Source organism: Sarcophilus harrisii, chromosome 4 (genome assembly GCF_902635505.1).
Source record: "Sarcophilus harrisii chromosome 4, mSarHar1.11, whole genome shotgun sequence".
Lineage (NCBI taxonomy): Eukaryota > Metazoa > Chordata > Mammalia > Dasyuromorphia > Dasyuridae > Sarcophilus > Sarcophilus harrisii.
The window spans coordinates 457,500,353-457,522,136 of NC_045429.1; the positions used below are offsets into that span (position 1 = coordinate 457,500,353).

Below are 21,784 nucleotides of genomic sequence, written 5' to 3' on the forward strand. Positions count from 1 at the left end.
CCCTTTTCTGTGTTCAAGGCAACAGGGCCTAAAAAGTAAAGATTGCCCGCATTAACAGAAGAGGAGATAATAGAATGCTCAAAATAACCCCATTTTAGACAAATAAATTGAACAAGACATCAATGAACTCCATAAGGAAAAAAACTTCCAAGTGATGGACTTACAAGTGAATTCTACTAAACATTTAAACAACAATCCCAACACTTATAAAAAGTATTTGGAAAAGTAGAAAGATTCCAGCCAAATTCCTTCTCTAACAGATATGGTGCTGATACCTAAACCAGGAAGAGCCAAAACAGAGAAAGAAAACTGCAGACCAATTTCCTTAATGAATACTGATGCAAACGTTTTAAATAAAATAACAGCAGAGATTACTCTCTCTCCCTGGGGTAACACATGATGACCAAATGGGATTTTTAGGAGTGCAGGGCTGGTTCAACATCAGGAAAACTACTGGCAGAGTGGACCATCTCAATAACCCAACTAATAGAAATCAGATGATGATCTCAGTGGATGAAGAAAAAGGTTTTGACAAAATATAGCATCCATTCCTAGAAACACCAGGGAGCAAAGGATTAAATGGAGTTTTCCTTAAACTGACAAGCAGCATCTACCTAAAAGCAACCATTATATGTAATGGAGAAAAGCTAGAAGTGTTCCCAATTAGACCAGGTGTGAAACAAAGGATGCCCATTATTCAATAATAATTATTTAGTAATTAAACTAGAAATGCTAACCTTAGCAATAAACAAAAGAAGTTGAGGCAGCAGCACCTGCTATTAGCCTTTAGCCGCCCCCAAATGATCAAGCATTCTGGGGAGCTCCAAGAGAACCATCTGGGGAGAAATGCAGCAGGGATGGCTTCTGGAGGGCTGTGTAAGAGTCCCACCTTATCCCTTGCATTACCTGGGTATCCATGAACAAGGTTCAGCCTTCTGGGGCTTCTTCCCCCAGGGATCTGGGAAAAACAGACCTGAGCTTCTGCATGGAAGATCAGGCAAGTGAAGCACCATTCTCAAGAGCTCGGCCATCTCTCCAACTGGACTGGGATTTTCCTCAAGTATTTATAACTGGATTTCTTTAAAATTATTGAGTCATCTACTGTTCATTGGTTATTGTGGGAAGAACCAACTTTTATTATCTACAAATTATTGCTTGAATCCCACAAGCTCAATTTGTCTCAGGGACAAACTGTGATGACCAAGAGAAGAAAGGCCGTGTGGCCCAGTGGTGAAGGCCTGGCTGACTGACCTCTGGGGGCCTCAGGCCGTGCTCCCAGGCTTGTTTCAGAACTCGGTAGGTTGGTCCTCAATGATGAGGATCCAGGACTAGACTGGCTCTTCCTATTCTCACCCAACCTCCCCAAGGAACAAGTAGGTAGAAATTTGCTCTGCAACCTCCAGAACCTTTTGTGCTCTCCTGGTCCCAGGAGGCCGGCCTTTCTCCCACTGCTGAGCTCTCGCCATCCCCATCTCCATCGGGCACAGCATTCGGCTTTGTTGGGCCCGAATGAGAAACCCCAACAGTAACAAACCCCCAGGAGGAAGTGCATCAGTGCGCCCTTCCTGCCGCTGCCAGTGAGGCTGAAGATTCCTTCTCATCAGTCACACCAAGATCAAACCGGCTGCTCTGGGTCCGAGAGAAAATGGCGCGTGTGAACAGCGGGAGAAGGCTCACAGGGAGAAGGCTCCAGGTCTGCCTGGGCAAGAGCAGCCATTCTCACAGTCACAGCCCCGACCTCCTCCTCACCGTTGCTCATGGGGCCACGACCGTGGTGGAGAGGTCAGACTGGCCTGCCTGGAAATTCCCAGGGGGTGGCCAGGGTCATTGGCCTGCCTCGAGCAGCCCATCTCTACTCCAGCAGGCAGGAGGAGGTTCAGACGTTTCCTCAAAGGCTGGCAGGTTAATTTACATTTTAAGAAACAACAGAGTCCTCAGAAGTGACCCACAACACGCCAAACATGGATGACCAAGGTCTACTTTTAATGCAGCAAATGACACCTGAAAACTAAATGCAACACTCTTCGGTGACCTTCCAACAGTGCCCCAGAGCCCCAGCAGTGTGCCTGAAAACCCAAAGCAACCAAACCAACCCCAAACACACCTCGAGCCCTCGGGACTGCAAACATGCCGGGACAACCTGTGTCTACACTGGCCGCCCTATAGCTGGAACTGGCCTCCTGGAGCCCTGGCAGCCCCGGAGGGCTCGGGGCTTTAAAGAAGGCGTTCTGTGGCTGGGATCGCACCAGGCGCAAAGTGAGCATCCGCTCTGAGTCCAGCTGGACAGGAAGGCAGCGGAGCACTCGCTGGCAACTCTGGGCCAGCCTCCGGCAGCCCCATCACTCGCATGGGCTTTCTTAATTATCTTCAAACTTTCTTATGAGAATTGTCCTGGGAGAGAAGGCTGTGATAAAGGGCTGGGGGAGTCTGAGGAACAAGAAGGGAGAGAACAAGTCAGAAGTAACGATTCCCGTGCCTGGGTCTAGCCCAGGAGCCAGCTGATCTGGAGGAGGGGAAAGGGCCCTCAGGGGAAACGTCTGGGATGGGGGTCCTACCCAACAGCTGGGATGGGACAGGGGGTCCCACCCAACATCTGGGATGGGGGCCACGCCCAACATCTGGGATGGGGTGGGGGTCCACATTTAACAACTGGGATGTCACTCTTGGCAGCCCTCAAGACTGGCTGATTCCCTGGGCTATGAATCTGGTCACTGGGCTAGCCTGGCTGCCAACTGAAAGGCCCCGTGTAACGCAGCTACTTCTGCCTGAGCCAGGGGCCCTTAGCCAATGAACCTGAGCGAAGGCCAGTCACCCCGCACCACAAGCACTCCCCCAGGCTTGAGACACCGGCTTCAACCCTGTGACCACCTAAGAACCAAGCTCCTGGCTCCCCTTCCTCCACTGAGCTTATGGGTCACTCAGACCCCCAGACCACAAACCACCACACTTGCCCATTTGACTGTCAAATCCATTTTCTTTAATCCAAATATTTCAGATACTGACTGGCTATGGTATGGACCTGGCCTGCCTCAGTTTCCTCACCTGTAAAATGGGGATCAACAAAGCACCTTCCTCATAGAGTTGTGAGGATGCCATGAGGTATTATTTGTATAGTGATGAATAGAGCACAGTAGGTGCTCTATAAAGGCTTGATCCCTTCACAGTCAAATCCTGACTGTGTGACGCAGGATTCCCCGGCTTTGTGTCACCTCCAAATGACTTGAGTTCCTAAGGCTGGATCTGTACTCCCTGAGGGGAACACGCCCAGAGAAAAGGGTCCGGGGACTTCACTTCCCTAGCTGAACAACCGGCAGTGGTCCGGGTGCCCGTGAGCCTCAGGCTGCTTCTAACAAGGGGGCCTTGACAAAGGCCAAGAAGGGAACAACCGACTCGGGCCTTCCTGGATACCACCAGAGGGCACGGCGTCTGCCACACTTCCGCGTGGGCAGAGCAGGTCCTCCCCGTCTGGGCGCCTCCACCAGCCAAGGGGCCCTTCGGGCACTGGCCGCTCTCATCTCGTTCTCTCTGTCTGCTTCCCTCTGTCCCTTTGTCTCAAGCTGAGAGGGGGAAGGGGCTAGGCTAGCTTGTGGTTTCTCTGCCATTTTCCCAGAAGTCTCCAAAACTTACTTTGCAAAGGTATCAGACATCCCGCTGAGACAGCTCACCTCATGTGCAGAAACAGAGAAGTCTAATGAATTCCAACTTTGAATATTTCCTTGGAACAGAAAAAAGCATTTTGTCAACTTGTTCTATTTTATTAAAGAAAATTTTTCTTATTTTTCAAAGAGTACGCCTGGATAATTTTTCAACATTGACCCTTGCAAAAAACCTTGTTATCAACTAATTTTAAAAAGTAAGAATCTCACACAAGACACACATATGAAAGACTTGACTTCAGGGCAATCAGTGCCATGAGACTGAACAAATCCCTTTCCTTTTCAGGCCCTCAGTTTTCTCATCTCTAAAACAAGGCAGTGGGGCCAGTTCTCTTAAAAAAAAAAAAAAAAAAGGCCTTTAATGATTAAAAACAACAAAAACTTAACCCTCATTTCTTTATTCTGAGTTGCAATTTCTCCCTCCTCTCCCCTGTCCCTCGGCCACTGAGAAGGAAACATTTCTGTTATTGGCCATGTTAAAAAAAAAAAAAAAAAGCGGGGTGGGGGTGGGAAATCTGTTTCCATCTGCATTTGCCCTCCCTCTATCGGATTCTCTCCAGGGGCGGACAGGGTCTTCCCTCTGCCGTGGCTGCACAGCTGAGAGGGGCTAAGGCTTTCTCACTCCCCAGCCAACAGTACCTTCCTGGACCAACTCACTCCGCTTTGCATCTGTTTGTGTGATTCTCATCATTTCTCAGAGCATGACGCCGTTCTATCCCAATCGGGCACCGCAGCTTGTTCAGCCATCCCCCAACTAATGGGGCAGCCTGGCTTTCCATTCCTCTGCCACACAAGGGGCGGCTCTAAACCTTTTTCCCTTTTTTCTTTTTGGGATCCAGACCCAGTGGGGACACTGCCCCGTTTGGCAGCCCATCGGGCATGGCTCCATCGCTCTCCAGAATGGCCAAATCATCACTTCACAACTCCACCAATAAGGTGTTTCTGGCCCAGTTTCCCCACACCCTCCGTACAATGAGCATTTTCCGTTTTTGTCAGACTGGCCATTCGGAGAGGGGGGAGGTGGAACCCTGGCACTGCTTCCATTTGCATTTCTCTGATTAATACGGACTCAGAGCATGTTTCACAGACCTGTTGGACCAGCTTCTAAGTGCCAGGTCCCCGCTTTCACCACAAGGCTCCCCCGGCCCCCTGCCATTGTGGCCATCACCTCCCCAGCCACTGCTCCTTCAGGGCTGAGGCACTGAGCCACTCACCTCTCGATACTTCTTCTCCTCCTTCTTGAAGGCCGAGTTTCTCAAGACAGAGGTCGTCATCTCGACGATGGTGGTCAGGGAGAGGCCGCTCAGAAAACCCTTGTTATTGGTCCTCACCTCTTGGAGGGCATCGATGATGGTGTCTCTGGGCAGGGACAAAGGGAGAAACAAAATGGAGACGGACCCAACAGGCTGGTCCTTCGACTTCCCCGCCTTCCGAACCCCGACCTAGGGAAGAGAGCTCGGGTTACCTGCTGATGTCGGGGTGCAGAGCTTCAAGCTTCCTCAGAAGTTTGGTGAAGCTCCCCAGATTCAAGATATTTGGAGGGATGTAGGGAAGAGGCGTTTCAGGTAACAACTTCACGGGTTTATTCTGTTTTAAACCTTTTTTGCCACTCTAGAGGGAATGTTTGGAGAGAAAGATGGACATTTTTATAAAGAAAAATTATGGGATGCAAGGAAGAAACTAATTTTGAAATAAATCTATTATGATGTTAATGAGAAAATGAAAATCACATAATAATAACTGCTACATATTTTAAGGTCTGCAAAGCTCTTTACAAATATGGCCTCATTTGACCCTCACCATGATCCTAAGAGGTAATTATTATCTCCAGTTTGTAGATGAGGAAACTAAGGCAGAGAGGTCAAGTGACTTGATCATGACCACACAGCTACAGAGTATTGTTCATTATATTGATAGTTTGCTGATATTTTCTGAATCTAGTTTCCTAAGGCTGGACTGAACCCAGGGACTTACTGTGGAAGCCAAGCTGCCCTCCGAGCTGCCCAGGGAGGCCGGCAGATGCTCATAGCTTGGTGTCTGAACTCTACAGAATGAAGCCTCACAAAATCCTGGGAGAGGAGGCCCCCCTTCCTGGCCCTGCTTCTGCCCAGCTCGCTCTCTCCCAAATGACCACCCACGTTTCTCTCTGGAATTATTTCAGATTTGGGGGTTGGTCTGGCGCACAACTGTGTCTGAAGCTGGATTTGCTGACTCCGGATCTGGGGCCCTATTGGCTGCACCATCGAGCTGACTCTATGTGATTCTATTAATAAATGCAAAAAGAGCTTTTAACTTAATGCAATACCCACTTCTATTAAAAACCCCAAAAGGCGCAGGAGTCGTGGGCCCTTTTTGTCACAATGCCAAACGTTGCCTCATCCATAACCAAGAGTTAATACTAAATGGAGTGGAGACAAAGCAGAAGCTTTTCCAGGAAGATCTGGGTCCAAAACTAGGAGGTCCAAGATGGCCATTATTATTTCATATTGTAGCAGGCATACTCTAGCTGCAGTGATTAGGTAAGACAAGGAGGACAGAAGGCAGGAAAGTGCAATCATGAATCTTTCCAGATGCACGATGGTCTGCTTCAGAGAACCTCAGAGACTTAACGATTAAATGAAATAATAATTTCAGGAAAGCAGCGGGATACAAAACAAAGTCACACAAATCACTCGCCTTTCTGAACCTACCAACAAATTCCAAAACAAATTGTAAAGAAAATATTTAAAATCACCCCAGAATATGTCAAAACATTTGAGAACTAATTTTCGGACCCACGAAGGAGCTCTGGAAATAGAGCTCTAGACCATGACTGACAGAACTTGAGAGAGATCAAGATGAGTGGACATCAGTGTCTCATAGGAGTGGTGCCAAGAGAATAAAAATGGTGGTCCTCCCACCCCCCCACCCCCAACCCCAACCCCCAAGTTTAGAACTGCCTCAACTCCAAAGTTTCCTTACAGAGGAAACAGGGAAATGCCAATGTGGTGGAACAAAAGTTTGAAAACCTTAAGGGGAATGAAGTGATGGCACGAGCAGAATGGGGCCCAGTGGGCATGAACCCTAACCTTAAATTCCAGGTCCTGAGTGCTCGGTTAAGAGAAGCGAGATGAAATACAGGCATCAGCCAACAGTGGCTGCTTGGTCAATCGGCCTGTGAGGAGACCCTAAAGACCTCCTGTTCAACAAAAACCGCTTCCAAAACTGGAAAGGAGTCAGGCAGACACTAGTTCGACCCCCCCCCCCCCCACCAAGATGAGCTCTGAGCGGACACACGGCTGGGGGAGCGAGCTTCTCAGACAGAAGCCTGATTATTGAGCTGTCTGAACTAATGGTCCCCAGTGGACTCTTGTCCAAGGCCCTGTTCAACAGACAAGAGCCCAAGCTGCCCATGACTGGGTGAAAAAAGCACACAAGTGGAAAGCCAGTGAAGACCGCTCCATCAGACCTGGGGAAGAGGACAAAAATGGCTGCCGCCATCGTGCCAGAAGACCAAAGCCCGACAGACTTCTGGCTCCAGCCCTTCCAGGAAGGGGTCGGCCACTGCCTCTGACAGTGAGTTGTCCACACACAGAGCCTGTGGGGACCAAACCCTTCCACAGATGGGGGTCTGAACTGCAGTCTTCTTTGGTCAAGGGGGCGAATCATGGCACACAATGTAAGTGTCTTCTTAATGAGGGACAGGAGATGATTCCAGGAAGCCCCAAAAGACGGAAGGGGCAAGTGCAGCGCTAGGGGCAGGACCAGCAGCAGGGCTTTGGTAACAAAGCCTGGATGTGACAGACTCAATGTCTGGCGAGCTGTTGGGACCCAGGGGAGAGGGGCTGCAAGCATCTTGCTCCTCTGGAGCGAGGCTTTCGGCCCGAGAGTGGAAGAACCGCAAAGGCTCAGGGAGGACCCTGCTGCTTCTCAGCTTATGCCCCGGCCCAGAGAAAAGCCGCCCCCAAACCCTCACCTTCTGGTCGGCTGAAAGAGAAACACTTTCTTGCTCGGGTGCCGGAGGCCTCAGCACGTGAGCCGATATCTTAGAAGTCAAAGGGGCCGAGCTGGAGCCTTTGCTGTCCAGCGTCTTCTCCGAACCACCGAGAGCAAGCCTGCTTTCGTTCCTGAAGGACAGGGGTGGGACGTTTTCTATGGGGGTTTTGACCAGACGAACATTGACTGACTTCCCATTGATTTCTTTCCCATTCATTTCTTCCACAGCCATTTTTGCCTTGTTGGCTTTTTTAAAAACAAGAGATGCATACCTGAAACACAAGGGGACAAGACGTCTTAAAGACCGACTGTAAGAGGGGTGTGTGTGATGGATGAATTATATTTCATTTTAAACATAAATCAACTGTCAGCTAACCAAACTCCAAACGCTTGTTAAAAACTAACAATTTTTTAAACATTTGTGCATTGACTAAGAATTGCTTAAAAGTGAAAATTGTATTTCCATGCACTCTCTACTTAGGAGGCTGTTGCTCTGGCCACACTGACTTGGCCACACGTCCATCAGATTGAGAGCATACAGAGGCATTTGAGACCAAGTGAGTGCACCCAGTGATTTTAAAAAGAGGCGGCAATTAAGGCTCTACAGAGTCAAGGGATTATGTGTGGACAAGATGGAGGAGTCCTGAGCGGCTGTGTCTTGATTCTCAAGCAAGTGCTCTTCCCCCTCCCACCGTTTCTGGGGAAATCCCAAAGCGGCATCCTGTTCTCACTGGCCAAAAAAGAGAAAATGGCATTTCACACAGAATCACAGGCTCTTGATTTAGAGTGGAAGGGAACCTCAGAGGCCATCGAGTCTGGCAGACTCATTTCATAGAGAAGGAAACTGAGGCTCTCAGGAAGGCAGGGCACTTGTCCAAGATCATACAACTGTCTCAGGCTCTGTCTTCTTCTCTTAGAGCTCATTCATTCAAGAAACAAGAGAAGAAGGCACAATGCCCTCCCTGGCCTTCACCCCTTGCCCCCTTTATAACATCAGCACATTCTTCAAGAAATGGATAGTAAACAGCTAATAATGCGACAAAAAATGAGAGGCAGGAAAAGACTCATTCTGGATGGGGGAATTATCCCTGAGTCAGCTGCTCGTACAGTCAGACCACTGTCTTTGCAGGGTACGAATCTAAGAAGTGAAAAAGAACAGCAATTAAAAAATGACATGTGCCAGAGGAAATCTCAGAGTGAAATAAGTTGGTCTCAGGCCCAAAGAGGCTTCTGGGAAATGCTCATAGAAGCCTCCAAAAAACAAACGAGGGAGGGAGAAGAAAAAATGAGAAAAGAAACGAGCGGTATGCATGAGAGAGTCGACAGCTTGGAAAAGGAAGGGAAAAACTGTCTGGAAAACAAACAAACAAAACAACTCCTTAAAAAGTAGAATAAACCAAATGGAAAAAGATACAAAAGGTAACTCAGAAAAATGACACGTTAAAAACTAGAACAGGACAAATGGAAGAAAAAAGGATCGTTTCCTTTGTGTTTTATGCTTAACATGATTCTCCTCAGGTGTCTGGAGGCCTCCTCAGGTGGCTGCCTCAGAGGGCCAGGACAAAAAAGGGAGACAAGCCCTTCCTCAAAGCCCCCAAATCTGCTGTAAAACGAGATTAACTGCACTGCTGGGCATCTCACATTCAGTGTGCAGACAAACCTGGCCTGAGACAGCGAACACGGCCCCAGCCGGCCTGGGTGGCAGCTCTGACTTTCTGCCCGGTGTCACTCAGCCTGAAGGGGCTTAGTCCAGACTCTGTTTGGAGCTTCTGGGGCGGCCTTGGGGAAGCCCCTGCCCCAAATGACCCTCGGAAGAGGTAGATGAGATCATCTCTAACAGGCCTTGCAGCTCTCAGTCTATGGTCTTAATTCAGTGCATGTGACACCAAGGATTTTGAACCACCTGGGCCACAAATGGCACACTCTCCACAAACGCCTGCTGCGCCTGGGCTCCATTGCCTCTCATCCCTCCCACGCATTTCCTGCTCCTTCAGCGCCATCTCTGACTGTCCCTGGACCTGGGAGGCACTGGCCGTTCCCCCCCGCCACAAAGCTCTGCCCGCTGAGGGAGGTTCCCTGGCTCAGATCTTCCAATGGGACTCATCTCTCCCATGTCTCTTTCAATCCTGAGGGCACACGTAGCACCCAAGTCCATCGTACCAGTCAAATGCTTCCTGAGGTGTTCTGATGACCACCCCTCTGGGCACACGGTTCCTCAGCCCGGGGTCACCTACCCGACTTAAAGCGGGGTCAGGACTGCAAGGCTGGACTACAGGACACAGGACTAACTCAATTGATTTCAATGTTACCAAAAAACCCGATTCTGGGTCAGTGGGAGACTTTTTCCCTGTATATGCAATTTACCTGTAGTTATGAGAAGAAGTGCAAATGGAAACTTCAGAAACTTGATACTTCTGGAAATGAGACATTAGGTCAGTCTAGAAAGAAAAAGACACATGACCACTTCTTAAAAGCCCCCCAGCTCCCATGTGACAAATCCAAGTGTAGCCAGTCTAAAAAGACTTGCGACAACCGTCTCAAGAGGCAGCCCGGGGCCCCTGTACCTCGGACACTGAAGGGCCCAAGCTGCCGACGTGAATGAGATAGCTTTTGTTCGGCTCCCTATGGGGAGGTTCGGAAATCTTCTTCTCTGCATGAGGAAAGAACATGACAGTTATTTAAGTATGATGTGCTTTCCAAAGGAAAGGAATGTCCACTTTGGCATAAGTCTAAATAAATGTATTATCTCCGCAAGTTCCAGTCCCCAGTATCCACAACAGGCCAATGTCTGCAGAGTGCCGAAGGCACTGGCCAGAGCACCCGAGGTCAGCAGACATGGAGGCCACAGACTCCACGGTCCGGCTTTCTGCTTGATTTTGTGCAACGTTTTCAGCTGGTTCTGGCTGCGCTTGGAGCTTGGGAGGTGCTCGTGCACACACAGCCTGCAATCTCAAAGGACTCACAAGGATGCCCGGGATCCACCTCCGGAGAAAGAACTGACACTGCTCGAGTACAGACGGAAGCACACTCACGCTCCCTCTCTCTTTCTTGTATTCATCTCTTGTCCAAAATGACTCACATGGAAACATGTCCCACGGTTGCACATGTATAACCCCTAGCTGCTTACTTACCATCTCAGGGAAGGAAGTAGAATTTGGAACTCAAAATGTTAAAAAAAAAAAAAAAAAAAAAAAAAAAAAAAAGTTAAAAATAACATGTAATGGGAAAAAAATAAAAAATAGTTTTAAAAACTCATGTGAGCAAAGCAGCAGAGTAAACCTCAGCCTTGCTATCAGGCCCTCTTTTCAGGTAAAGATCTTGCAGGTTGCTCACAGAGGCCTTTGCAGGTTAACAGGGGAAACCAAGGCACTTTGCAGTCATCAATGCTGGCAACCCCAGGATAGCCTGAACTGCTGACCTGTGTTAGGGAGAATGTTGTCTACACAAGGGAAGGTCCTATTCTGGACCAGGAGGAACCTGGAGCCCCGGCACATGGCTCAGGACCACCCAAGAAAGCTGGGCTCATCAATTGACCCAAGAAAATCACCCCCAAAGTCCCAGAGGGATGTCTAACGCATGGAGAGGGGGAGGGGCAGCCCACTGGCTGGATCCATTAGTACGAACACTCCTCAGACCCTCTACAGGTTCTGTAGCACAGAACCCATCAACTCCAAGGGACACAAAGCTGCAGCTGCTCCACAGGCCGGGGGAGTTGTGCATGAGAAGGCTTCAATGGGGCATCCTGCAAGGAGGAGCCGCCTTTCTCGCCAGGCCAGGCGGCCAGTAGACCTAAGGGGTGGGAGGTGGGAAAGGGGAGGGGGTGTCCAGGATAAGGTGGGGGGAGGCCGGGGCCAGAGTCAAAGGAGTGTTCTTCCTTGAGCTCCTCTCCCTGAGCCAAGGAGAACTCACCTGCTGTGACCTCGGAGCTCCTCTGCTCTGGTTCCATCTGAGGGTTCAATATTTCCAAGCACTTGGTGCCCATCAGGTTTTCTTTGCCTTCACTTTTTTCCTGACGTTTTGGGTAATCTGGAAAACCAAAGGCCCAGGGAGCCTCAGTCGCAGTGACCAGCGGCCATTCCCCGGGATGGGCAGTGCGGGGGAGCCCGGCCCTTCTCAGAGCCCAAGAGCCGAGGGCCTTCGGCACTAGAACTCCAAGGGCTGGGCCCTCCGAATCGGGCCACCTGGACAAAGCCTTTCTATGCTCTCCGGGTCCAGAACGGACAGAAAGCCAGACCTCTCAATTTGCAATTAAAAGCCACAGAATAATGGGCAAACTGGCAAAGAAGGGTCCCAAGCATTTATTAAGCACCTACTGGGAGCCAGCTGATCCTCACAACAGTCCTATGGAAGTGGAGGGTGTGGGGGGCTATTATTGTCCATATTTGACAGCTGAGGAAATCAGGCTAAGGTGGAGATGGGTCCAGCCACAGAACTGGGGTCTCAGGCCCATCCTAACCCGGCCTGGGACTCTATGACCGTGTGCCCCCGGATGCTGGTTTAGATGGGGGTGATGAACACTCTCCTCCTCCCCCATCACTCGGGTCACGCTGGGCTGTGACACTGACTTTCATCATCCAGTTTCAGATTTCGGAAGCCGACATTCAGATCCCGGGTCTTTCTGCTGTCATTCTTGGAGGCTGCTTCTTGTTTGGGATGAACATTCTCGGATGTGTGGAGGGTCTGAGGAGGAATCGGAAAAATACACACAAGTTACATCTTGTCCCCGCCCCCCCATTCCAAAATGTCTGCATGAGCAATAGGTGACGTGTGCTCCTGGTCACAAACGGCACCAAATTTTTTTTTTGTACAAACGTTTTTCAATTCCGTGTCTTAGCAGAAGGAGCTGAGGCAGGAGTGGGGAGAAGCACAAGACTGGCCCCATCGCTGGTCCTGCACTAGCTGCCTAAAGAGCCCCTTGTTAGGCCCCTGACATCCTGGCCCAAACAGAACTTCAAGCACAACATGGAAGCCCTCCCATAGGTCCCTCAGACCCTCTGGGGGCATTCTTGCCCTGTCAGAACAAGCTTCCAGAGGCTCCAGCCACTGTCCTGCTCCAGAGACTTGGTGGTCTCACACATCTCCTTACAGTGGCCATGCTTCCTTCACAGGCCCCCTCCCATACTCTAGGCAGACATCCCCAAACCCCTGGGGAAGCCTTCCTTGGCTCTTCCAGGGGTCCATCTATGACCATGTGGCACCCGAAGGCCTAGACTGGGTGCTTATCCAATACCTGAGCGGAGATACCTTCCACATGAGATTAAAAGGCAAGGACCCAAAGGCAGGGCTGGAGGCCTGGGGAAGGGGTGGGGCTGAGGTCTCTCCATCTAGAACCCATACTGCCCCCCTCAAAGGGCTGTTGGGGTGGGGGACGGTGTAAAGCATCCCACAAAAGAGCCGTGATTATAATGAGCGATTCTCACCTCCAGCCTGGAGGGAGGGTATATGATGTGTGTGGGGAAAGGGGAATGACTAGGACTTCTCACTTTGCACCAGAGGTGACTGAGACCTGGAGGCAAGAGGGACCAGCTGGAGCATCCCAGGGTCCCCACAGCCGAGCCAGGAGGGGTACCAGCACTGTCCCGGGGGCTGTCCTCACTGGGAAGGGGCCCAAAACTCACTTGAGAGAGAGTCCCTTTCAAGTGGGCGGCACCAAGGTCAGCACTGTGTGCAGCAGGAACATCAGGGGACGAGTTTGGTGCTGAAAGGCTAGAATGGAAGAGACACCGATTACTCTCATACACAAACAGGACACGTCAGAAAAAAATCACATTTCTGAGTAAGAACCAAATGTAGAACACAGACAGGGAAAAACAGAACGTTTATTGTTAGAGCTTGCTGATGCTTATCTGAATTAGGAAAAAACAACTTACATATGAGAGTCTTCCTTTATTATCTGGAGAGGGAGGAACAGACAGGGAAGAAGAAGTCCATTAGAACATGACTCTTTTCTGCAGAATATATTTTTTAAAAAAACCACCCACTTTACTGAATCACCTACCTTGGAAGGATTAAAAGTGGAAAAGAAAGATGATAATTTGGACTCTACAGACAGGGGAGGCAATTCGTCCAACGGTATTCCCTTTATTATTTTTTCTCTCATACTCAAATATTTAAATTTCAGATCTCCAAAAAGGGACAGTAATGTAGATTCTAATTCTGTTTTAGCAAAATCACTTGCACAATTCCTGTTAAGCCATAAAGAATAGATGAGTGAGTACATACCCCTCGTAGCCTGGGCTTTTATACACACAAACTTATTACTCTCACTGAGAGAAATGGTTTCTTATATTAACAACCAATTATTGAATGAGGACTAAGGTTTTCTCCCCTCCATTTCCTTATTTTCTGTAGGCTGTTTGGTCAGCCTTTGAAGGGCAGGGCTGATATGATGCTGAAATTTTGGGCAGATGGATCCCATTGGGAAAATGTAGACTTGATCAAAAGATAAAGAGATCTGAATCTAATGAAATCCTATCCACTGGATTTTGGTTAGTCAGGGGCCAGTAGAGGTGGATCCCTCTTGTTTAGATCAGGGATTCTTACAATCTCAGATATACAGGTATATAAAATAGGCATACAAATCAAACATTTGCTAATAATAAAAAATAAGATGATAAAATTATAAAATAAAAAAATGTTGTGACTCTTCCACATTAAGTTACGAGATCCCATATGGGGTCACTGTTTAAGAAGCTGGACTAGACTGCCCTTGTCAGGTAGTCTGGATAAGAGAGAAGCGTCCAAGAATGGGTGATCAGATCCTTCCTCCCCCAGTCTCAACTCAGGTCAAGCCAGCCTTTAATTATTCTCTATTTGTTAACCATTCCCTTTTGTTAGGCAATCACAGTTTATTTCTACCCTCTTCCAAGGACATGTAAGTCCTGAGTGGGTCCCACGAGGGTTCTTTGGCATTCGAGAGTGCTCCTGACCTCTGTTATCTGATAGCATAATTAATGAAATGATTTATTATCCAGAAATTATGTCTCTCAAACTTTTTATACGTCACATTGTACAAAACGGACAGAGGCCGATTGCTACTAGAATCAAAAGAAGTTTTCAAAAGAATAATGAAATAACTAGTAGGATTGCCTTTCTAAGGCAAACACTAGGGAAGCTTGACATGTTCATGGCCGTGGCAGCCCACTCCCGTCAGGAACCTTCAGAGGGGCTGGCACTGACTCATTCCCACTACGCCCAAGGAGGAGGCATTTAAAGGTACCTTTGCTCTGGGGCTAACGATCTTGCCCAGACTAGCACCAGTCATAATACTCCACCCTTCTAAGCTTAACAAAACAGTTTTAGACATCAAATTCATGAATATTAATTTTGTAACGTGCTAATATGATTTCTTTCTGATGTGATTTGGACAGATATTATTTTAAAAGCAATCAATACATGCCTAGTAAAGCTTTCCTTTTCTTCCATTATAAGTCTGTAAATTTTCCAACAATGTTGATGACACATCTGATAATGGGCTCTTAAAAGCTGCAACTCTGCTTTTATAGCTCTCTGCAATGTTTTCTGACAACATTTGGGTGAAAAATTCTTCTCCACTTCTTTAGAAGGTTGAAACTGACTTTAAAACAAAGAGCAGGATTAGGTTAAAACTCAAAAGAAGTCTACTTAACATTAAGAGCAAGTTATTTGTTTTTGAGATTTTTATCTTAAATCAATATCTATAAGAGATGAAGAATTGTGCAGTAACCTTTACTAGAAAAGAATTGGAGAATTAAAGATAAATTTGTTATTTAAAAAAATAAGGCATTAATAATTCATACTTTTTCTAAGTTAGAAATTATTATAGTAAGGATTTCTCATTTACCTGCTGGCCCTGGAGAAGACAGGGGAGGGAGCTTGTCACTCACAATTGACTGTAAAAACATTACATAAACTATATGACATACCTCTCAGAGTTTTTCTTTAAGTCTTTCATATCATATTTATTTTTCAGTTCCAGGTAATCCTGAAAAGATTTTGGCAAACAATTAGAAACTTTCAGCAACGGAAATCAAGCCACCCCACAAGCTACTGCCAGGAATCCCCCATTGGTATACCAAATGTAGTCTCTTACATACTTTTCCCATCAATCCTACCCACCCTAATTTTAGTGGAGAAAACCAGGGAGGCGCCATGGGATGTAGAAAGAACAGAAAAGCTGGCAGTTACCTTAATAAACAAATCATCATTAGCTTTTGAATTCTCAGCCGGAAGGGCTTTGTCTAGGCCTCTGGGCGCAGGCCCCGGCAGGTGGCCCTCCTCCCCCGCCCAGTCCTGCAGAGAGGACCAGTCCGTGTTGCAGGCGATGCTCTTTTGCTTCTCGGGCGCCCACTCGCTGGGCCGCATCTTGTTCATCATGGTTATCTCCGTATTGCTCGACCTGGAGGCCACCGAGGACCTGGCGCTTGTGGCCCGGCTCGTCGTGAAGCAGGCCCTGAAATCTGAACTGGCGTCGATCGTCTGGTTCACGGTCACGAGGCAGTCACGGTTTGCAGCCCCCGAGTGCTGAGGATGCTTCGACTCCACGCTGATAAAGTGCGTTTTGTTCAGGACGCCTGCACGGGCCGCTTCCGGCAGGCTATCTCCTTCTGCCAAATGGCTCTCCTTGGCTGGAACCTTCGGCAGAGTCATGGGGAAATCTAAGTCCGGCTTGGCCGTGCTCTGGACGAATTTATAGCACGACTGGTCATAGGCAGAAACGTCCGATTCATCAAAGACATAAGCTGCAGAACTCTGAAAACACTTGCCAGGCTGCCGTGATGCTGCTGATGCTCTTTCCAGGAACAAAGCGGGCTTTTCCATGCCCTTCAGAAGGCTATTCTCGCCCACTTCCGCACAGACATCCTTCTTTTCGGTTCGCGGAGACCTCCTCCTGTTGGAGGAAATGCCGGCTTTCAGGGTCTTTGGCACCTTCTCTGGGCCGCTGCGCGAGGGGGCCGCGTGCCCAAGAGCCACGTCCTGCCCATCCTCAGTGTTGCTCAAGCGGGTGACGCCGTCCAACAAGCTCTGGTTGGTGAAACTCGCCTCTTGCTCTTGGCACCTCCAGTACTTCTGGCCGTGATGCTCGGTCAGAGACAGGTAATCATGACGCTTGGGCGCCTCGGCCACGTCTTCTTGGGTATGGATGTGAGTTGTTTCGTAGGAGAAAAAGGTGCTTTCTTCCAATTTCTTCACATGATTCTGTCCCAGACCATTAGCATTAATTTCATAATCAGAATTTCCCAACTCTATGACTTCTGAATTGGGAGTACACAGTGTCTTTATTTGGTCAAAATCTAAATGGTAACCTGAGTAATCTTGCTCTTCAGCACTGTGATATTCCTGCTGGGAATCTTCATCTAGATCACACTTTTCAATATCACTACTACTAATGTCCTTACAATCACTATCTAGATTTCTGCAGATATCATCCAAAACATTAGAATTCTTGCTTTCATCTTTCAACATATCAAAAAATTGCTCCTCTTTTTGCATTTCGAGATCTGTCTCTGAACTTAGATATGACAAATGTTCTTTCAGTTTAGAATCTGAGTCTGAGATATGGATGGAATAGGTATCATTCAGGAGAGCGTAATCGGCTATGTTCGAGAGCTCACTCAGCTGATAGGGAGCTCTGTCAAGAGAGGCTGGGGGGCTCCCCGAGAAGGACAGCTCTGACATCTCTCCTTTGTCCAAGAGGCTCACGTTGTCTTTGTCCAGGTGCTCCAAGACTAAGAAATTGCAGTGATCACGAGAAATAGTCAACAGACTTTCACCAGTGACATTTTCATCATAATAACGAGAGGCCAGGAAGAACTGTTTTCTCTTGGGACTTGATGGTTCATCTGAAAGCAAAAGAAGTGCAGGGTAAAAATGTGCCTTTGGACAAGAGTCTCTGTCAACAGGCAGGCAGGTTTTGGGGTCCACGCTGGCCTTCAAAGAGACCCACCCCACTTCTGAACACTCTCAGTGGTGGGAGGGTTATTTTTTGATGCCCAGGCTAGATCTTTTGCTAATTACTAATGACTAGACCTTCCCCAACTCAAATCTTTAAAAAAGCAGGAATGGGGGAGGAGGAAAGTCATCATGTTACCAGAACCCTCAGCCTGTTTTATGAAGCCACAATCTCCCAGGATATCTGGTACGGTGTAAATAACAGCAAAACTGATTTGCATTTCAGCTCTTTACCTACTGGCTCCTGCCGACTTTTCAAGCAGATTAATCCTGACAATCCTTCACATGCTCTGGGCTTTTCTGCTGCTCCTCACAGGATGGTCCATTTCTATACTTCAGCACAGGCATCCCCAAAGCCAGAACTCCCTTCTTCCTCAAATCCAATTCTGAGAACCCCTCATTTTCCTCAATTCTGATACTGGTTTTTTTGGCACATGTTCCTTCACTACTCCCCCAGCTGCATGGCATGACCTTGCATTTATTCTACCCTTCTGTATGAACAGGTTGCCTCCCCCTTCTTGGGGCTGGGAATAGTTTTATTTTTGTCTCAGTATCTGCCACATCCAGTTACAGTGCTTGGCCTGGAGGAGCAGTACTTAAGAAATGCTTAGACAAGGAAGACTCAGGCCCCAGTGACCCAGAGAGTGCAGTATTTGGTAACAGGGACTCCGGACTCCCTATTGCATAAGCAAAATGAAAAGCAGTATAGCGTGAGATTCAGACCAGCTTCTTACAAGATATATCATAATTAGCGTCAAATGAAACTAGATATAAAGGGCCGTCTAAAACCACTGGGAAAATGGAACTATGACATTAGGAAAAATGTTTTTAAGATGTGTATATTTATGTATCTGTACATATATCTGTATCTCTATATAAAAATAAGTGAATAGTAATATGGAATGCTCAGAAAGGAGCAGAAGTATCAATAATTGCAGAAATAAATATGATTAATATTCTGTAGTGGCAGTCTTTGGCTAGGTAGAGGCGACACAGAGTCTGGCTGCCCTGGACACACAAACCAATCTCACATTGGCCCTGGTTTGGGCACGAGGGTCTGGCTTGGAAACTTAGTTCAGCTCCCTTTGAGCCCCGAGACAGAAACACAGAAGCAGGGCGGCCCCATCCCCTCATAAAAGTCCATCAGAATTTTTCTGTTCCAGACCACTCCTGGCCTTGGCCTAAACTAAAATGAGAAATTCTTTTTCAAGAGCTCAAGCTTCCAGTCATATGCCAAGCTCAATTCTAAATTGCTCCAAAGCATGGAGCAAAGCTTGGGGGACCTTACTGCTGCAGGAGGCGGCCCTTCTTCCACATTGTTGGGGGCCGATCAGCACTGGGCTGGAGCCAGGACACTCCCCCTTTCAAAAGCTGCCATCCTGCCCTGGGGTTTTCATCAAGCCTTTTCACCACCATTTTATAGATCAGGGCTGATCACTTCCTCCTGCTGATAATACTTTCTTCTCTCACCCCTATCTCCTGGGTTCTCCTCCCAGCTGGATCCCCCTCCAGATCACAACTCTAACGGTAGGTGTAGGTGTTCCCCAGAACCCTGGGCTGGGCCCTCTTCTCTCCCTCTTCCTACTTGACTGAGTGATCTCTTTGGTTGCCCTGGATTTGATTACCATCTTTGTGCTGAGGATTCTCAAATCTATCTTTTCTGCCCCAATCTTTCTGCTGACCTCAAATCTCCCTACATTCTTTCAGACATCTCAAAGTGGATATGCAGCTGATGTCTTAAACTCAACATGTCTAAAGCAGAACTCATTTTCTTCTGTCACCCCCACCCCCTTTCCTATTATTGTGGAGAGAAACACCTTCCTATCAGGCCCTCAGACTCCCAATCTAGAAGTTATTTTGGACTTCCCCACTCTCTCTCACTCTGATCCTTGTCCAAGTTATTGCTAAAGTCTGTAAAACTTTGCCACATCTCCAGTGGATTTCACCTCTGCTATATCTCCAGTGGATCTCACCTCTGCCACATCTCTAGAGGATTTCACCTCTGCTACATTTCAAGTGGATTTTACCTGTTCTATCTCCAGTGGGTTTCACCTCTGCCACATCTCTAGCAGATTTCACCTCTTCCTTTCTCCCTCCTGTAAGGCCTTTCCCTCCTCTGACACTGCCCCTTCCCTACTGTAGCCCTTGGTCACCTCATACCTTGATTACTGCAATGTCCTGGCGATGGCTCTGCTGGCCCTCAGTCTCTTCCCCACTCCCTATCTTCCAGGACTGACCATGTCACCCCCTACTCAATTGCTTCCAGGAGCAAAGACAAAGTGCTTTGGTATTCCAACCGTTTTCTAACCTGCCCCTCCCACCTCTCCAGGCTTCTCACACCTTATTCCCGGCCATGTCCTCTTCCTCCCTCCTGGCTGGTCCACAACCAAGGCTGTCCACCTGTTTTCTCTGCTTCCTACGCTCTCCCTCTTCTGTTCCAACCACTGACCTCCCTGGCTTCCTTTATGTCATAGTTAAAATTCCACCTCATCTCCTTTTAATTCCAGTGCCTTCCCTCTGTAGATTACTTCTTACTTATTCATGTATCATTCCCTGGAATCGTGCTTTGTGTGTATGTGTTTGCACGTTGTCTCCCCTGTTAGACTGTGAGTTTGCTGAGGTAAGGCACCGCCTTTGGGCCTCTTCTTGCATCCCCAATGCTTTTCACAGTGCCTGCAGGGCACACAGTAGGTTTTTCATGAACGTTAACGACTGATTGCACGAATACCTGCTGTGACGGAATAAATACTACTCTGGGAGTAAGAAATGATGGAGGGGCTTCAGAGCCTGCGTGCAAGACAAGAAGCGTGTGAGAGCGAGTTCCCGGGACCACTGTACTGGCCCTAAGGAAACAACAGGAAGGGCTCGGAGAGCAAAGGGAGGGGCATGGTCCATGGGCATGGTCCACGTGGAAGTTTGTTTCCGCAAACACGTCTCCCCCCTCGAGGGGGGGGGAGGTGGGAGTGTGGGGGAAGAGAAGTGAAAACAAAGACACTTTCCCCTCATTCAGGAAACCCATGCTAAGAACTCTCCGAATGCCCGATTGCTGGACCCCTCAACCCAAGCAGAAACGCAGCCACAAGCCTGATGATCCGCCCTGACTCTGCCGGAGAAGGTTACCTCCATTCACTTCCATGCCTCCAGATCTGGAGGAGCCCAAGCAGCCGGACAGGGCGAAGAGGAGGAAAAGGCCGCGATAGCCGGACACTTGGTCCAGCACCCCCAGCGGGCCCACCTGACCCGGAGAAGGGGTGGGGTCGGAAGTAGCTGCGCCCTCACCAGGGTTGGGAGGGGCAAGGAGGAGGGAGGCGGGACCCTCTTGGTGGGGGGAGGGGCGGCGTCCGTTGAGCGGGGGGAGGGGCGGCAGCCGTTACCCGAGGTTCCAGGGGGCGCCACTTGGGCCGGCTGGACCCTGGGGGGACGGTGAAGGGGGCAGCTGGGGAGAGGTTTCCTTCTGGGACAGGGAAGCTGGGGGACCACTTGTGGGAGAGCTGGGCGCCCCGCCAGTTGCCGGGGGGGCGCTGGCTGCTGGGGAGAAGTGGGGAAGGGGCGGGCGCGGCTCCCGGGGATGCCGGGCTTTGGGGTGCCAGTCTCTGGGAGGTGACGGGGCTTGGAAGCAGTATCGGGTAAGGAGGTTTCGAATACTGGGGGCGTTCAGTGGGCGGAGGCTGGGAGAGAGGAGGGAGCGGAGCGCCATACGCTGAGGGGCCTCGGCGGGCGGCTCGCGGGGCGCCCCCGCCGCCGCCTCTCCTTCACCGCCCGGCGCACTCACCCGGCGCCGGCGCCCGCGCCCGCGAAGCTTGCTCGGCGACCGCCGCCGCCGCGGCCGCCACTTCCCGCCGCCGCCTTCGTCCCGGCTCTGGGCCGCTAGAAAGCGTGGGCTGTCGGCCACGCCCCCTAGACCTGGAGCGACCCTCCATTGGTAGCCAGGAGGGAGTCGCGACCCCACGATTGGCTGAGGTAAGCGCCAATCGTCAAGTGGCGGTGACCGCCTCGTGCGGCGCCTGCGCAATCGGAGGGAGCGTGCCCCCCCACGGAGCCCGCGGGAGAGCGCAGGCGCACAAGTAGCGGGGCCTGCTTTGTTGCCGAGGGCACGACACGTGCCGCGTGGTGGAGGAGGAGCGCTCCCGAGAGTGTGTGAAAACGAGATTTATTTGCGAGGCTCAGCTGCGGTCCGGCACCTCCCCCCCCGCCTGCCCCCAGCCGCGCCTCCCGGTCCCTGC

At 49.4% G+C, this 21,784-nt stretch overlaps 1 protein-coding gene across 7 annotated transcripts; it reads right to left on the reverse strand.

The window, feature by feature from the left end:
• Positions 1 to 1,962: 1,962 nt before the first annotated feature.
• Positions 1,963 to 21,554, reverse strand: RBM44 (RNA binding motif protein 44). 7 transcript variants are annotated; one of them, XR_004234110.1, is made up of 16 exons: positions 21,334 to 21,553; positions 15,798 to 17,452; positions 15,536 to 15,594; positions 15,031 to 15,207; positions 13,630 to 13,816; positions 13,502 to 13,524; positions 13,250 to 13,337; positions 12,197 to 12,311; positions 11,541 to 11,657; positions 10,196 to 10,281; positions 9,996 to 10,069; positions 7,612 to 7,903; positions 5,122 to 5,267; positions 4,871 to 5,015; positions 3,628 to 3,715; positions 1,963 to 2,427 (listed from the first exon to the last, which is right to left on the reverse strand). XR_004234110.1 is itself a non-coding variant. In XM_031968217.1 (16 exons), the coding sequence occupies exons 1-15, from the start codon at positions 21,479 to 21,481 to the stop codon at positions 3,689 to 3,691; spliced, it is 3,174 nt and encodes a 1,057-aa protein (XP_031824077.1). In that variant the 5' UTR covers positions 21,482 to 21,554; the 3' UTR covers positions 1,963 to 2,427; positions 3,666 to 3,688. The 7 variants fall into 7 exon arrangements, 6 of the variants coding, with proteins under 6 accessions (XP_031824077.1, XP_031824075.1, XP_031824076.1 ...); XM_031968217.1 differs by having other exon boundaries at positions 3,666 to 3,715; positions 7,612 to 7,762; positions 9,996 to 10,045; positions 21,334 to 21,554; XM_031968215.1 differs by having other exon boundaries at positions 3,666 to 3,715; positions 9,996 to 10,045.
• Between the last annotated feature and the right edge of the window lie 230 nt (positions 21,555 to 21,784).

What these genes read in the sequence shown, in the direction of transcription:
- RBM44 (XM_031968214.1), bottom strand. Translation starts at nt 21,481, where the DNA reads ATGGAGGGTCGCTCCAGGTCTAGGGGGCGTGGCCGACAGCCCACGCTT. An exon ending in TGAAAGGGACTCTCTCTCAA is followed by an intron (nt 12,312 to 13,249) that starts GTGAGTTTTGGG and finishes ATTCCTCCTCAG; the next exon opens with ACCCTCCACACATCCGAGAA. An exon ending in CTGCACCCCGACATCAGCAG is followed by an intron (nt 5,016 to 5,121) that starts GTAACCCGAGCT and finishes GTCCCTGCCCAG; the next exon opens with AGACACCATCATCGATGCCC.